The sequence below is a fragment of the Leptonychotes weddellii genome, chromosome 5, assembly GCF_054177405.1.
Source record: "Leptonychotes weddellii isolate Sample4059 chromosome 5, ASM5417740v2, whole genome shotgun sequence".
Taxonomy (NCBI): Eukaryota; Metazoa; Chordata; class Mammalia; order Carnivora; family Phocidae; genus Leptonychotes; species Leptonychotes weddellii.
This window is the reverse complement of record NC_138373.1, coordinates 34,145,874-34,160,896: the sequence shown is the minus strand read 5'-3', so window position 1 is coordinate 34,160,896 and position 15,023 is coordinate 34,145,874. Positions and strand designations below refer to the sequence as shown.

The 15,023-nt window shown below is 60.3% G+C and overlaps 3 protein-coding genes across 7 annotated transcripts; 1 reads left to right on the top strand and 2 right to left on the bottom strand.

The window, feature by feature from the left end:
* Window positions 1-5,181: 5,181 nt before the first annotated feature.
* MLST8 (MTOR associated protein MLST8) lies at window positions 5,182-11,047 on the top strand. 5 transcript variants are annotated; one of them, XM_031020607.2, is made up of 9 exons: window positions 5,182-5,262; window positions 5,791-5,958; window positions 6,122-6,173; window positions 6,257-6,419; window positions 6,798-6,873; window positions 6,956-7,108; window positions 7,971-8,095; window positions 8,197-8,360; window positions 8,506-11,047. In XM_031020607.2, exons 2-9 carry the CDS (start codon window positions 5,830-5,832, stop codon window positions 8,622-8,624), a joined length of 981 nt encoding a protein of 326 aa, XP_030876467.1. In that variant the 5' UTR covers window positions 5,182-5,262; window positions 5,791-5,829; the 3' UTR covers window positions 8,625-11,047. The 5 variants fall into 5 exon arrangements, with proteins under 5 accessions (XP_030876467.1, XP_081676401.1, XP_081676402.1 ...); XM_081820275.1 differs by lacking the exon at window positions 5,182-5,262 and adding an exon at window positions 5,303-5,432; XM_081820276.1 differs by lacking the exon at window positions 5,182-5,262 and adding an exon at window positions 5,478-5,627 and having other exon boundaries at window positions 6,125-6,173.
* On the bottom strand, window positions 9,093-10,582 carry BRICD5 (BRICHOS domain containing 5). Its single transcript, XM_006749428.2, has 6 exons — window positions 10,532-10,582; window positions 10,241-10,387; window positions 9,868-10,023; window positions 9,693-9,794; window positions 9,286-9,439; window positions 9,093-9,187 (listed from the first exon to the last, which is right to left on the bottom strand). Exons 1-6 carry the CDS (start codon window positions 10,580-10,582, stop codon window positions 9,093-9,095), a joined length of 705 nt encoding a protein of 234 aa, XP_006749491.1.
* Window positions 11,048-11,597: 550 nt separating the features above from the next.
* Window positions 11,598-14,718, bottom strand: PGP (phosphoglycolate phosphatase). The gene is made up of 3 exons (XM_081820272.1): window positions 14,024-14,718; window positions 12,423-13,912; window positions 11,598-12,207 (listed from the first exon to the last, which is right to left on the bottom strand). Exons 1-2 carry the CDS (start codon window positions 14,679-14,681, stop codon window positions 13,587-13,589), a joined length of 984 nt encoding a protein of 327 aa, XP_081676398.1. The 5' UTR covers window positions 14,682-14,718; the 3' UTR covers window positions 11,598-12,207; window positions 12,423-13,586.
* Between the last annotated feature and the right edge of the window lie 305 nt (window positions 14,719-15,023).

Here is a 15,023-nt window from a genome sequence, read left to right as displayed (position 1 = left end):
AGGCGGCCAGGTTGGGGGGGGGGGGAAGCAGCAGGCACTAGGATCCCCTGATCCATGCAGCTAATCAGTCCCCACTATAGGGTCTTCCTTGGAGTTTAGGTAGCAAGCTTAGGTCTCCCAGCACATGCTGGGCTCCTAGGGGGTGGTGTGGGGTCCCTAAACACAAAGGTCCTTCCCTCCCATCCTTTATCATGACCACTTCCTGGGCATCTGCTGGCTCAGGCACCATGCTGGTCACTTCATAGATTTACTGTGCCCATTTTACAGATGAAGAAACTGAGGCTCAGAGAAGCCAAGTGACCGGCCTAAGGTCCTAGAATCTCAAAGTCATGAGTCTGAGCTTTGAACCCACACTCGCCTCAGCATTTGTCCCAGTTCTGCCTCTTACTGGGTTTGTTCTTCTGGTCCCTTTGTCTTTCTGAGCCTTGGTTTCCCTTCTGTAAAATGGGGGTGAGAATGAGAGGTTTCCGCAAGTTGTTTGAGGATTACTTGTGATGGTATCCATAAAGCACCTTCCTGTAGAGCTTAGTAAGTGCTCAGCAAGTGGCTCTGTGGGTATGGTGATATTCTTGGCTCTCTGTACCTGGAGGGGCTATATTTTACTCATCTTCGTATCTGCAGAGCCTAGCAGTGTGCCTGGCACACAAGAAGCATTACAAAGGATACAAACGAAAAGATAGTTATCGTCCTGACCATTATTTTTATGTTTTTGCTGACTAAGGGAAACTACTCTCGCCTGAGCCTAACATTTGCAGGGCCTGGGGCAAGGGTACAAAACAGAGGCCCACACACCAAATGTCGAGATATTTAAATGTCATAAACCATGCTAATAACTCATTAAGTAAAATATGTCCTATCCTCCTACCTGCACAAAAATACCTTCATCGTGTCCTGAAAGGCCAAGTTCCAAATTAGAATTCTCTAATTCCTCTGGGTAATGAACCGGCCCCGCCTGCAGCCGCCCCACCTCCAGCTCTGTCTATACCCCACAAACAGGTACCCCATAGTCACTCCCCAGACCTACAAGGGGGTACCTTCTGTGGAGTCCATCTTCAGGAACACGGACCTGGGAAGAGAGCTGTACACATTCTGCTGGATTCGCTCTGTTAGATGAAGGTAATGGCCTAGGAATGCTCAAGAAGTCCTAGATCTGCTACCAGCCAGCCCAGCAACTTTGGACAAGCCCTGACACTCAGCTGCCTCATCTGTAAAATGGGCCAGCAGCTCTGCCCGCAGCCCAGGGATGATGGGAGGGTCCACATGAAAACAGAGATGTGCGTTTGCCTGCGGTCCCCCCAGCCTGAGGAGAGGGGCTGGCATGGCAGGCCAGCCGCTCGGGCTGGGGGATGAAGATGCAGAGGCGTGGGACTTGGGCAGCCCTCCAGGAAGCCAGGCCTCTTAGGATCCCGGGAGGAGGGGCTGCTGAGCCAGCAGAGCTGCTGAGCTTGGCTGGAGTAGGGCTGGCGGCTGCTTCACTGCAGCCCAGGCTGGCCCCCTTCCCAGCTGCATGGCCATCTCCGCTGGGGGCCTGCACAGCCCCTGCTCCTGCCCAGCAGCTGGGGCTGCCCCTCCCAGCCCCCCAGAGCCCTGATGCCCAGCCCCTTATGTATGAAATGGGGATGACGGAATGCACCCCTGCATGGGCTGCAGGGGGCACACAGCATTCAGCTGCCACGGTGACCATCATTCTCACGCACGCCACCTCGGTAAAGCGCTCAGCTGGTGCTTGGTCCCTAAAAGGGGATTGACAACCGTGCGTCCTGGCCCCTCTTCCTGCCCAGCAGAGATAGATGCTGGGGCAGCTCAGGCTGGGTGGGGAGCCCCACCCGGTCTGTCCATTAGCACTAGGCATAGGACACATGCGGTCCCCAGGCTCTATCCAGAGCCCCACAGGAAAGGCCAACAGCCCAGGGCCTGGCCTCTGAGATGAAGGTGGGACCCACAGACACATGACATCCTCCAGCCTTCCCTTAGCCCCACCCCTCTCTCCTGCCCTCAGGCTCCTTGGTGGCTTCACACTGCTCTGGATGTCCTTCAGGTGCTGGGGTGCACAGAGCTCTTACTCTCCCAGCATTGCGACCCCACATATTCATCTGGCCCTCCCAGAGCTGCCTCTGAGCCCGGTAGAGCTCCAGCACTCAGAGAGGAGGATGAGAAGGACATGCAATGTGTCGGGGATGCCCAGAAGGGGCAAGGTCAGCGGGGAGCTGGATTCACTCTGTTAGCTGAAGGCAATGGCCTAGGAGGGCTCAAGAAGTCCTAGAGCCGGCACGATAGGTTCTGTTTTGTTCCAGCTGTGTGCCTTGGAACGTATGACTCGACACCTCTGAGCCTCAGTTTTCTTGTCTCCAAAATGAGGGTGGTTTCTCCTTGGCAGAGCCAGTAAGAAGACCTGATGCATAATGCAGGAAAACGTTCAGCACGGTCTGGCGGTTCCTCAAGAAGTTAGACAGTTACCATGTGACCCAGCAATTCCACTCCTAGTATACAGAGACATGAGAACATGTACTCCGAACGACACTTGTGTGAGAACCTTCACAGCAGTATAATTCCTAATAGCCAAAAAGTGAAAACAAGTCAAGCATCCATCAGCAGGTGAGTGGGTAAACAAAATGTAGTCCAGCCACACACTGGAATATTATTCAGCTATAAAAAGGAATGAAGCTCTGACACCTGCTACCACCTGGATGAACCTTGAAAACACGATGCTCAGCGAGAGAAGCCAGGGACAAAGGCCATGTACTGTAAGATTCCATTTATATGCAATATCCAGAACAGGCAAATCCATAGAGACAGAAAGTAGATTGGTGTTTGCCAGGGGCTGGGAGGTTGAGGGGGGAGAGGTAATGGGAGAGACTACACAGAGGTTTTCCTTTGGGGTGACGAACATGTTCCAGAACTAGACAGAGGTAGTGATTGTCCGGAACTGTGAATGTATTAAGTGCCACTGACTTGTTCACTTAAAAAATGGTGCATTTCAGGGGCTCCTGGCTGGCTCAGTTGGAAGAGCACGTGACTCTTGATCTCAGGGTTATGAGTTCAAGCCCCACACTGGGTGCACAGAGCACTTAAAAAAAAAACACCTTAGGGGCGCCTGGGTGGCTCAGTTGGTTGGGCGACTGCCTTCGGCTCGGGTCATGATCCTGGAGTCCCGGGATCGAGTCCCGCGTCGGGCTCCCTGCTCGGCGGGGAGCCTGCTTCTCCCTCTGACCCTCCCCCCTCTCATGTGCTCTCTCATTCTCTCTCTCTCAAATAAATAAATAAAAAATCTTTAAAAAAAAAAAAAACACCTTAAAAAATGGTTGATTTCATAGTGTGTGGATTTTACCTCAAATAAAACAAAAACAGCAGCATAATGCTTCCCACAGAATAAGCCCTCAAAATGCTCCAAAGGTGCTGACCACCCTGAGTTCGGCATGTAAAGAGGTGTTGGGGAACGCATCCTCGGTGGGGCAAGGGCAACGGCTCAGAAGGGAGTGTGTGGCGTCGGTCAAATCCCAAGGCTGTTGCCCACTCTGGCAGGATGTAGCCCGTGGAGAGATGAGAACGCTGCAAGGTCAGCTGGGGGCCAGGGGCCTGGCAGGGAAGGGGGACCCATGAGGGCCTCTAGGTTTTTAAAAGACCACTCTGGGGGCACCTGGGTGGCTCAGTCGTTATGCATCTGCCTTCGGCTCAGGTCATGATCCCAGGGTCCTGGGATCGAGCCCCGCATCGGGCTCCCTGCTCGGCGGGAAGCCTGCTTCTCCCTCTCCCACTCCCCCCTGCTTGTGTTCCCACTCTCGCTTTCTCTCTCTTAAATAAATAAAATCTTTAAAAAATAAATAAATAAAAGACCACTCTGCAATGTGAAGGGCAGCCTGGATGGGGGCAAGAGTGGGGGTAGGGAGGCAGGGTAGGAGGTCGCTCTGGCAGAGGGGGTGATGGATGCCTCTGGCACACAGAAGGGGAAGCTGTTTGGGGGAGGTCCATAACGGACTGTTTCGGCCACGGGACGTGGAGCTGTGTGTGGGGAGTTCAAGAGACAAGTCTACCAGGGAGGCAGATCTGAGCTGGAGACAGGGTGCAAGGCCCCCGAACAGGGGTGGCACTGGAAGTCCCGGAGCACGGACAAGCCCCTCAGGGTGAGTGGCCCGCAGAGACCAGAACTGTGGAGGGGACCAGCCTCTAGGCAAAGGCAGAGAAAGACTGGCAGGAAGCTGAGGGGCAAGGGGAGCTTCCAGGAGCAGCGCTGTCAAGCACTGTGCAGATGTGTCAAGACGCAGAAGGACAAGCATGCATCGGGTTTGTCAGTGTGAGACCGTCAGTGACCTTGTGATATTTTCACTGGAGCGCTGGGGGCACAAGATGACAGTGGGCTGAGGGGTGAGTGAGAAGTGAGGACGCAGGAGTCAGAAAGGTGTTGAGAACCGCGCAGAGGGCCTGCTGGAGGGGGAGGCTGGGGCTGAGGGGAAGGAAAGAGGGAGTTGCGGAAGGTTCCTGGGACCCAGGGCCTGGGGGCATCCTGGGGGTTTGTGGTCTTGGTCAAGGAGCCAGAGGAAGGAAGGGAGGTGTGTAGCTGCATTTGTAAGCATGGCGGGAAGAAGAAACCATGGGGGAGCTGAGGCCACAGTGCCTGGAGTGTGGGAGCACTGAATGGAACCGGAGGCATGAGGGACCCCAGTTTTGGAGGGGTCACTGAGGCTGAGTGGGTGGACAAACGGGGCAGGCCAGGGCTGAAGAGGGCTGAAAGGACCCAGACTAGGATTGCCATGTCTAGCAAATAGAACTACAGAACACTCAGTTACATGTGAATTCCCCATAGGCAACGAGTGACTTTTTAGGATAAGTATATCTCATGGGATATACCTATACAAAAAAAAAAAATTTTTTTTTTTTTTTTAATTATCGTTGCTTACCTGAAATTCAAATGTTAAGTGGGCGAGCGTCCTCCAACTTACGTGGGCATCCTAGCCAGGGGTGGGGGGTAGGAGACGGAGGAGAGGGACTGGGGCGGCCCCGCCTCGGGACCAAGCCTGGAAAATGGGTAGCCGTCTGAAGGGTGCGGGGCCCGAGTGGGGAGAAGGCTGCGGCCAGGCATCACGGAGGCCTCTACTGGCTCCACCCGCCCCAGAACATTGGTCTCGCCCCACCATCACCGCGTAAGTCGAGTGGTGTCGCCTTAAGGGCCCATCGATAACTCTACGCTCGGCCGCGGCCTCTATCGATTCGCTCTGGCTCCGCTCGCCGTCCTGGGCCACGGCGGAGCACAGAGCTGCATGTAAGGTACGGTGGCCGCGGGACGAGGGCCAGAAAGCGGCCGCTGGGTGGCCGGGAGAGCGCGCCTGGGGGAAGCTGGCCCAGTGGGACGGAGTCAGGGCTGTCGGCGGAGCACCGGGGAGCCGGAGGGTCCGGGCAGAGAGCGCCCCCTCCCATCAGGCTTAGCCGCCGGCCTGGTACGCATGCGCAGCCGCTGCAGTCGGCTCTCCTCTCCGGCCGTTCCACCGCCCTGCGCATGCGCGGCCCGCCCCTGCGGCAGAGAGGCGCCCCGGGCGTGACTGCCCCCTGCCGGCTGCGGGTGGGGGGCGTCCCGGCCCGGTCCGTGGGGCGGGGAACGGAGCACGCGCCTTGGAGCTCGGAGCTGTCCTCAGGTTGTCATGCGTCCCCTGAACCTCTAAGCCTCAGTTTCCACCTCTCTAAAATGGGGATGATAATGCCTATCTCTCAGCACCGAATGGGCCTAGAGGGTATTTCGTAAATACTGCACACTCCTCTCTTGTGCAGATGCTCTGATCTTTGACCACTGCCTTTCAGGAGTCGCGTCCTGTGCGGGCCCGAGCCTTCTTCCACACCATGAACACGTCCCCCGGCACGGTGGGCAGTGACCCGGTGATCTTGGCCACTGCAGGCTATGACCACACAGTGCGGTTCTGGCAGGCGCACAGTGGGATCTGCACCCGCACGGTGCAGCATCAGGACTCTGTATCCTCTGGTGGGGAGGTGGGGAGGGTGGTACTGGGAAGGATGCCGGGTGGGTAACAGCCTGGGCAAAGGAAGGGATTCCTGGGCTGGAAAGGATGCAGCAGCCGAGCCAGATGGTGGGGGCCTCGAGTGCTCTGTTCATCCTCCTCCTTAACAGACCTAGCAGGTGAACGCACTGGAGATCACGCCTGACCGCAGCATGATCGCTGCTGCAGGTACCTGTACCCTCGACCCGACCCCTGATCTCTGGTGGGCCTGCCTGGGCACAGCCACCCTTCAGTTTAGCCTGTGCCCCTAGGTTACCAGCACATTCGTATGTATGATCTCAGCTCCAACAACCCCAACCCCATCATCAGCTACGACGGGGTCAACAAGAACATCGCGTCCGTGGGCTTCCATGAGGACGGCCGCTGGATGTACACGGGTGGGGAGGACTGCACGGCCCGGATCTGGGACCTCAGGTGTGGGGCACCGGGCAGGAGGGGCCTGTGGCCGGGTGTGTGGGGGTGGGGGGCCAGGCCGGGACTGTCTCAGGCCAGGGCCCTCCAAGCAGAGGCTGAGACGGGGTTTTCTGTGCGGGTGATTTATTGAGGGCGGTGATGAAAGCAGGATAGGGCAGGGGTGAAGCCACACACGGAGGAGCCCAGCCTCAGCCTGATACCACAGGGAGCTATGGAGAGTGAATGGCATCAGAGTGAGTCCCACCCGGGGCGAGGGGCTGCCCCCGAAGGGGGGCCGAGTCTCCCTCGTGTCTGCTGTAAGGCCGCTGCTATCAGCAGGGGAAAGAGCATGTGGGGGCGCCAGCAGCGTCCAGTAGAGCGTATGTGCCCACCCCAAAGGTCCCGGAACCTGCAGTGCCAGCGCATCTTCCAGGTGAACGCACCCATTAACTGTGTGTGCCTGCACCCCAACCAGGTGAGGGGCATTCACAGGGCCGGGCACCGTGGGGCTTTGGAGGGCAGGGGACCCGCCCTCTCTCACCTCCCCTGCACCCCAGGCGGAGCTCATTGTGGGTGACCAGAGCGGCGCCATCCACATCTGGGACTTGAAAACTGACCACAACGAGCAGCTGATACCTGAGCCTGAGGTCTCCATCACGTCGGCCCACATTGACCCCGATGCCAGCTACATGGCGGCCGTCAACAGCACCGTGAGTCCGGGGTGTGAGCGCACGGGGGGAGGCCAGCTCAGCACCCGGTCCCTGATCTTCCTGATTCCCTGCACGTGGCTTTTCCCCAGATGCTCCTCAGACTCTCCCCTTCCCCTCCCCCCTGGGCCTGCTTCCTCATCCTGGGCTCCAGCTCCACCCCAGCCAGCAAAGCCAGAAAGCGGGGTGTTGCTCCTGACGCCCCCTCTCACTACTGCCATAGCTCAGTCAGCGAGCATCACTCCCACCTCCAGAACTTCTCAAGTGTCGACTTCCTTCTTCTCCCTGGCTCCTCCGGGCCCAAGTTTGCCTCCTCTCCCCACACAGCGGCTGTAGTCTCCCCGTGGCTGCCCCCCCCCTCACTGACACCCTCTGCCCCCACACCACCCTCCCTCAGCCGCCAGCACAGCCTTCCACAGCGCCAGCCCGACCCCACCATTCCCTGCACAAACCCCGTGGTGCCCTGGCTCCTCGCCGTGGCCTCAGGACACTGCGGGGTGGCCCCGCTCTCCCGCCCGGCCTCATTTTCTCCCCTTCAACGTCCCTTACCTCTCAACGAATCGCTGGTCCCGTGGCGTCCCCACACTGCCCTCCGCAGGTCCCGCTGACGTGCCCTGCCCCCATCTTGTTCTGCATGCTCCCACTGACCGGCAGCGTTCTGCATGAAGGCCTCCTGCTCTCAGCCTGCCCGGTGCTCCCCGCAGCCCGGACCCGCTGTGCCTGTCACATGTCCCCGGCCCCCAGATCCCGGTGTGCAGCCCCGTGTGGGATGGCCGCCCCTGGATCCGGGTCTGGCCACCAGGGCCTTCTTCCCCGCATGTCAGACCAAAGGCTCAGGTGTCCCGTGACTCCCCTCCAATCGCAGGGAAATTGCTATGTCTGGAACCTGACGGGGGGCATTGGTGACGAGGTGACACAGCTTATCCCCAAGACCAAGATCCCGGCGCACACCCGCTACGCCTTGCAGTGCCGCTTCAGCCCCGACTCTACGTGCGTATGGGGTCGGGGGGCCAGAGCCCTCATGTGGCAAAGGGGTGCCGTGTGGGCGTGGCTGCTGACGACACCCCCACCGCACTCACGCCCACCCCTAGGCTTCTCGCCACCTGCTCGGCCGACCAGACGTGCAAGATTTGGAGGACATCCAACTTCTCCCTGATGACAGAGCTCAGCATCAAGAGCAGCAACCCGGGAGAGTCCTCCCGCGGCTGGATGTGGGGCTGTGCCTTCTCGGGAGACTCGCAGTACATCGTCACCGGTGAGCACCCCCCCCGCCACCGCCCCGCGCTGCCAGCCCGATCCCTGCCGCAGCCGCCTGCACTCCTGCTGCCTGGGAACCAGCCTCTGGTGGGGCCCGGCCTGGGGCTGCACTCTTGAGCTGCTGCCTCCACCCCTCCCTGCAGCTTCCTCTGACAACCTGGCCCGGCTCTGGTGTGTGGAGACGGGAGAGATCAAGAGAGAGTATGGCGGCCACCAGAAAGCTGTCGTCTGCTTGGCCTTCAACGACAGTGTGCTGGGCTAGCCCGTGCTCCCCTGGGATTTCAGGTGGCTGTCCAGGGAGCACCTGCAGACTTGTTCTGCCCAGCTGCCCAGGTCAGAGTGAACCTCCACGGGCTAGCCTCTACCAGCCTGGCCAGCTGGACCTGCCTGGCCTACCCTGGCCCCCTCGGCCGGCTTAGACTGGCCAGGCCAGTATGCCCTGGGATTCTCTTAGCTCCCAGTTGCTTATGTGGATGTGACAAGGCTCAGAAGCCTACTTGAGCTAACCTTCACTTGTTCCGGAAATTCCAGATCCACAGGGCCTGGAGGTTCCAGGCTGGTGCCCAACCCCAAGCCAGTGCTCCCCCTCCACCCCGACTCTACCCATTTTGTGTCCCGAGGCCACAGAGAACACCGTTACGGCCAGGTGGAGGGTTTATTAGCTCCTGCCGGCAGCCACCCTCTGTGACTGGTGACGGGGCTGGCCTGGGGGACTGGCCAGGCTTTGAACTTAGTCTGGGAGGTAATAAAAGCAGACCGATACGCAGATGTTGCTGGGGAAGCAGATGTCGATGCATAGGTAGATCAGCCGCTGCCTCTGGGGCCCTGGGGGAAGGGGCCTCCGTGAACCCCAGAGGGTTCCTCCCCCTTCTCCCCAGACTGTTCTGCAGGAGCCCAGGCCTCATGACACCACCCCAACTTACCCTGTGCTCGACGGGCCCAGTAAATGGGTGTCTTCGTGCAGAGGTGCCGCACGGAATCCCCCACCTGGGCAGGGTCCACCTCACGGCCCCCCAGCACTGCCAGCAGCTGCTGGGCAGAGTGGGTGTCCTGGCTGGGGCCGGGGGGCCCTTGGCCCTGCACAGAAGGCTCTGGTGGGCCATGCCGCAGGAGCACTGGCACTGCCTGGGTTGGGGCAGGGCCTGTGCGTCCCTGGACATGCTGGCCCGCTGCCAGCACCACCCTCTGCTCTTGTCAGCAGCCTTGGTCAAGGGAAGACAGGCCTTCTGTTCCTTGAAACCAGAGCTGCAGCTGCCCCAGGCCTGGGCCGTACACAGGACCCTTTGTCTGTCCCCTGGCCCGGGGAGCCTGGCCGCATGGGGCTGCTTACCCTGGACATGTTCACCAGCAGCTGCAGGGTCTCGCGATCTCGGGGCTCCATCAGGCGGAGGAAGCAGGCTGGGTGTTCCGAGGGCCGGTAACAGACGCAGCCCTGGGGAGGCAGGCGGGTGAGGCAGGGCCACCCCAACATCCACGGGTGCTGGCCACACCCCCAGCCCACTCACACTCTGCCCATCGAACAGCACTGCCCAGCTGCGGTTGCTCTGAGCCGAGGTCACCCAGATGGTTGCCACGTTCCGGGCCGCATCCACCTGGGCAGTTTGGTTGGATCGGGATGCCCCGGGGCTTGGGAGGGTCAGACGGAGCATCTGCAGCAGAGGCTGAGATCGGGGAGCTAGAGCTCAGCTGGGCAGGCTGGGGCAGCCCCCGACACCCCCCCCCTAGTTCTACTGCAAGGTTTCCGACCCCCACCCCCACCCCTCTGGTCCTCCTGCCACTGCTCTGAGCCCTGGCTTCACTGGAGGGCTGGGAGGTGCTGGCCTTTCCTTCCCCTTCCCACTGTCTGTGGCCCTGGCCAGGTCCCCAGGAGGAGCTCACCTTGGGGGGACTGTGAGTGAAGCCAAGAAGCCCGCCAGCCATGGCCCCAGCAGTGGCCAGTGCCAACAGCAGCAGCAGGCCAGGGGCTCTGCAGCCCCCAGGGCCGGGCTTGGCCTTCACCTGGGGGCACACTGCAGTCTGTGGGGCCTAAAGCAGAGAACAGAGAGCAGGCTGGCTCAGGAAGGCAGGGGCTGAGGTGTGCGAGGTGGGCCCTGCACTCCCCTCCCCTGCGCAAGGCATGCCCTGGGTGTCTGTCCTAGGAGGGGGCGCTGGGTGGTTGGAGGCACTCACCTGGACAGGCCCAGGCCCGGGGCTGTCCTCACAGCAGTGCCTCTGCTCCATGCTGCAGCCCTGGTGACAATGTGGGGATTGTCTGCCGCCCCTTGGGAGTCAGCTAGGGAAACCTTAGTACACCTGTGATGAGCCAAACAACCATCCCGGCCCCCTCCTCTCCTGACCCCACTGCTTCCCACCAGCCCAGCCACCTGATATCAGGGCCGGAGCCAGGACAGCCCCCCCCGCTTTGGGTGGGGGGTGCCTGTCACGGTGCCTGGCTCTCCCGACACCCAGCCTGTGCAGACCGGGGAGTGGGGGGGCCCGAAAGGGTGAAGAGCACGGCTGTCAAGGAAATCAAGTCCCACGGATTGGCACGGAAGGCAGCCCAGGCCCGGGCAGGATGATTTCAGAGTCTGTTTGGGGACAGACTTCATTTTCCTCAAGAGGCTTGTTCCAGTGTCAAGCTATTTCTGGAGTCCCAGAGCTCAGCGCCTGGCAGCCCATCAATAAACGCGTTTCCTGAATGACTGGTATGGGGGTGCACGCTGCCTTTGTCCTTCCATCCCCTGTACCCCCAGCCACTTGCCAGCCCCTCAGACGGGATGGGCTGATGGGCAGTCTGCCGCACGCAGGACTGAGAGCAGGACGGCTTCCTGGCAGCTGACTGGAACGTTCACACGCCCCCGGACGGTCAGTCAGGTCAGCCGGCCCCTGCCCTGCCCAGGATGGCCGCCTCTGCTCCCAGCTTGCACCTCTGACTTCTTGATGCTGTGGGTTTTGAGTCAGGGCTCCCTCTGGCACTGGCAGCTCACAGGACGTGCATGTTCTGCACCCCCTTCACCCTGTGGCCCTCTCCTGTTCTTGCTCTTTGTGCCACTGTCTTGCTGATTCTTCGGAACCCAGCCCCCTGTGTGACGGGCCTGGGATGTGGTGGCATCGTGGTGGTCAGCATCCCAGCTCTAGAACGAATCCCAGACCGCCTCCTTCTCAGACGCACCCCCCGCCCCCCCGCCCCGGATGCTAGGCGGATGTAGCGTCTGAGCAAAGGCTGCTATCAAAACAGGGGCAAAGAATGCCAGAGTCAGCGCGGATTTGAGACTTTAATATGCATTTCGGTTCACACAGTGCAACGGGGGGCAGAGATGGGGTGCATGTGGGCTCCCGGGTTGCTGCCCGGCAGGAGAGGTGTTGCTGCTTGCCGCACCTGCTGCGTGCTCCTGGTGTGGGTGACAACGCCCTGACAGGCCTGCTCAATATCCAGACCCACCTTGAGCCGACCTCGCAGAGCCAACGTCAGCACCACCAACCTCACAGGCGCTGGCTGCCCTCGCGTTGCCCCACAGCAGAGTCCAAACCCCAGACACCCCGGGCCTCGGAAGAGCTGCGGGTTCAGGACACCGTTTATTGCTATGAGAACTTTGAGAAGGAGGAAAGGAGTCACCCTGGGGCTAGGAGAGAGGCTCGTGGGCACTGGGTACAGAGTGAGGCGCTGGGAAGGAGTCTGCCAAAAGGAACAGCTTCCCAGGCCCTACCCTACAAGTGCGGCTGGACGGTCTGCTTATCAGGTCAGCAACTTAGGAAACAGGAAGAAAAGGCCGGGACCCTTTGCCAAGAACCCTCGGCTAGCAGGTGGACCCTGCCAGTTTTCCTGCTGGCCTCCGACAAGGAACTCCAGAGCCAAGAGAAGTGGCCTCGGGCGCCTGGGTGGCTCAGTTGGTTAAGCGACTGCTTTCAGCTCAGGTCATGATCCTGGAGTCCCTGGATCGAGTCCCGCATCGGGCTCCCTGCTCGGCAGGGAGCCTGCTTCTCCCTCTGACCCTCCCCCCTCTCATGTGCTTTCTCTCTCTCATTTTCTCTGTCTCAAATAAATAAATAAAATATTTAAAAAAAAAAAAAAAGAAGTGGCCTCAAGGGCCACTGGCATCTAACTCCCACCCCAACTGAGAGTACGGGAGGAAAACAGGAAGAGACTGGATGTTTTGTAAAAGGATTTCCTGTTCTTGGGGACTCCTCTTTCCTCCCCCACCCAGAGGGCACCCAGGGCGACAGGCATTCCTTGGCCAGCACATGCCTTTAGCCGTGCTGCTGGCTGTGGGGCACGCAGACTTCTTCAGTGGGATTTTCCCTACGAGACAGAGCACAGCTATTAATTAACACACTTAAGATTCAATTCCACCGTTTGACAAAGTTCAAAAGTTTAAAAAAATAATTTTTGGTACCAACGCTACTCTGAGCTCTCTGCACAGCTGCCCAGAGTTCAGCAAAGGCATCCACACCCTCTTGGCCGCTCAGCTAAGAATATGCTCAGTCCAAATCAGCTGGATTTAAATGCACATTTGAGAAAGCTGAGGCTTAGCTGGACTGAGTTTACACAACTCCGTGACCGCGTATGAGGTGTGGCAGCCCTGGGTATCTGAAACGGAACAGACACTTGACTGTGACATCAGAGTGGTTTTTACGTTAAGTGTGGGGTGCTGGTGGTGACACCCCACACCCAAGGTGTGCACCCCAAGGACAGGGAGACAACACTTGGGAGCAGCGCTGTCCTCCACTCCCACCCTGCAGGTGAGGGGCTGGGATGCTACAGCAGGCTCACCTGCAGATGACCGCACCAACGGGCCCTGGGTCTGTTTGTACAAGTTTCTCACAACAGTCAAAATCATCAGACCGTCTTCCCCTTTGGCCTGTAAGGGGGGCCCGATCCCTGAATGAAATCTTCAATAAAACATCTAACATCCCTAGACCTCCCTCGGTCCCATCAGCAGGCTGGGTAACCACCCTGAGGTTACCAGAATCCTGGACAGATGCTAAGCCTGTCCTTGTCAATGGCACCCAATGCCCAGGGCCCCACAATGCCCTCCAGGTTCAAAAGTGCATCTTCAAATAGAAGCATCTGTAAACAATATCACCCCCCAAACGTTTACTTACAAGGTTAACAACTAGTGCCTTTACTTGACTCCACGCGTACTCTTTGAAGCCACCTAGCTGAGCAGATGCTTAAGCCCCACCTATTAATTTGGGTAAGTGGTTTTCAATTCGTTTTATTCTGGAGATTAAAGACACTAAATCTTTAACCTTGAAGGGCAGGCAAAAGGTCAGCTATGCTGTCAACATAGAAGTCAGGGACCATTTTCTTCTTAGACATGCAGTCACTTTCCTGATTACTCTTCACATCCCCTAGAGTGGAAACGCCGGTGAGGGTCAGGATGGTCTTCAGGCCACAGGTGACGCCCAGGAGGATGTCCGTGTCCAGGCGGTCTCCCACCATGACGGTGCGCTCCGGGTTGATGCCGTATTCCTGGGACACGCAGTCGAATATGAAGCGGCTGGGCTTCCCTATGATGTCGGCCTGGCGCTGGGTGGCCATCTCCACGGCTCGGACCAGACAGCCGGTACCTGCGGGGCGGAGAGGTAGGGGAGGGAGGGAGGGGGGGAGAGCACCCGGGGTCAGAGGACAGGAGGGGCCCGCGGCCCGCCCCCACCCCCCCGTCCCCGGGCCGCACGGACCCGCGATGAAGCGGCCGTTCTCGAGCGGGAGCCGGTTGTCCATGTTGGTGCCCACGAGCAAGCAGCCGGGCTGCTGCAGGTAGCGCACCGCCTTGGTGAGCTTCATGTAGCTGAAGTGCGGGTCAAAGCCCACCACGACGGCGCGCACGTCGGGATCAAGCGGCGCGTCCAGCCAGGCGCCGGGGCTGTCGCCCAGCAGCGGCTCGGGCCCCACGCCCACGCTGGCGACGCCCACGGCCTCCAGCTCGGTGGCCAGGGCTTCGCTGCCCAGCACGTAGGCCTTGGGGGCCGGCGCGCCCGCCAGGCGCTGGCGTAGGTAGAGCGCGGTGCAGTAGGCCGTGCCGAAGACCTCGAGGCCGGCGCCGGGCCCCGCGGGGCCGCCGAAGCCCAGGCGCCGCAGCTTCTCAGCGTAGGCCTCGCGGGTCTTGCTGCTGTTGTTGGTGATGAAGCCGAGGCGCTTGCCGCGGGCCCGCAGCGCCGACAGGGCCTCGGGCGCGCCGGGCACGGCCGTCTCGCCGCGCCACAGCACGCCGTCGCAGTCGAACAGCAGCGTGTCCACGTCGGCCAGCAGCGCCTGGGCCCGCTCGGCGCTCAGCCGCACGCATCGGGCGTCGTCACCCCCGGCCTCCGCCGCCGCCATGGCCGCCGCCTCCGCCATGGCCGCCGCCGCCACCGGCCGCCGCCGCCACCGCCGCCGCCACCGGCCGCTCCTTGCAGCCGCCCGCCGCCGCGCCCGCACCGCCCCCGGCGCGCTCATTGGCCCCGCTCCTCGCGCGCGCCGCCCATTGGACGCCGCCTGCGCCAATCCGCCCCCGCCTCCCGCGGGCTGCGGGAGCTCAGCGCCACCCGCCGCGGCCCGGCGCGGGAAGGCGGGCTGCCATTGGCTGCCGGGCCTGGGGCGCCCCGGTGATTGGCTGGCAGGGAGCCAACCGGCATTCGGAGTGGAGTGTTCACTGCGGAAACGCTGCGAAGGAACCCAGAGCCGGCGCAGGACGTAAGG

Excerpts from the sequence above, each read along its gene's own strand:
- PGP (XM_081820272.1), bottom strand. The coding sequence starts at position 14,681 with ATGGCGGAGGCGGCGGCCATGGCGGCGGCGGAGGCCGGGGGTGACGAC. Across the intron at positions 13,913-14,023 it reads GAACGGCCGCTTCATCGCGG|GTACCGGCTGTCTGGTCCGA; the intron begins GTCCGTGCGGCC and ends TCCGCCCCGCAG.
- MLST8 (XM_031020607.2), top strand. The coding sequence starts at position 5,830 with ATGAACACGTCCCCCGGCACGGTGGGCAGTGACCCGGTGATCTTGGCC. Across the intron at positions 6,420-6,797 it reads GCCCGGATCTGGGACCTCAG|GTCCCGGAACCTGCAGTGCC; the intron begins GTGTGGGGCACC and ends CCCACCCCAAAG. Across the intron at positions 7,109-7,970 it reads TGGCGGCCGTCAACAGCACC|GGAAATTGCTATGTCTGGAA; the intron begins GTGAGTCCGGGG and ends CTCCAATCGCAG.
- BRICD5 (XM_006749428.2), bottom strand. The coding sequence starts at position 10,582 with ATGGAGCAGAGGCACTGCTGTGAGGACAGCCCCGGGCCTGGGCCTGTC. Across the intron at positions 10,024-10,240 it reads TCACTCACAGTCCCCCCAAG|CCTCTGCTGCAGATGCTCCG; the intron begins GTGAGCTCCTCC and ends CCCCGATCTCAG. Across the intron at positions 9,188-9,285 it reads CTGGGCCCGTCGAGCACAGG|GGCCCCAGAGGCAGCGGCTG; the intron begins GTAAGTTGGGGT and ends CCCTTCCCCCAG.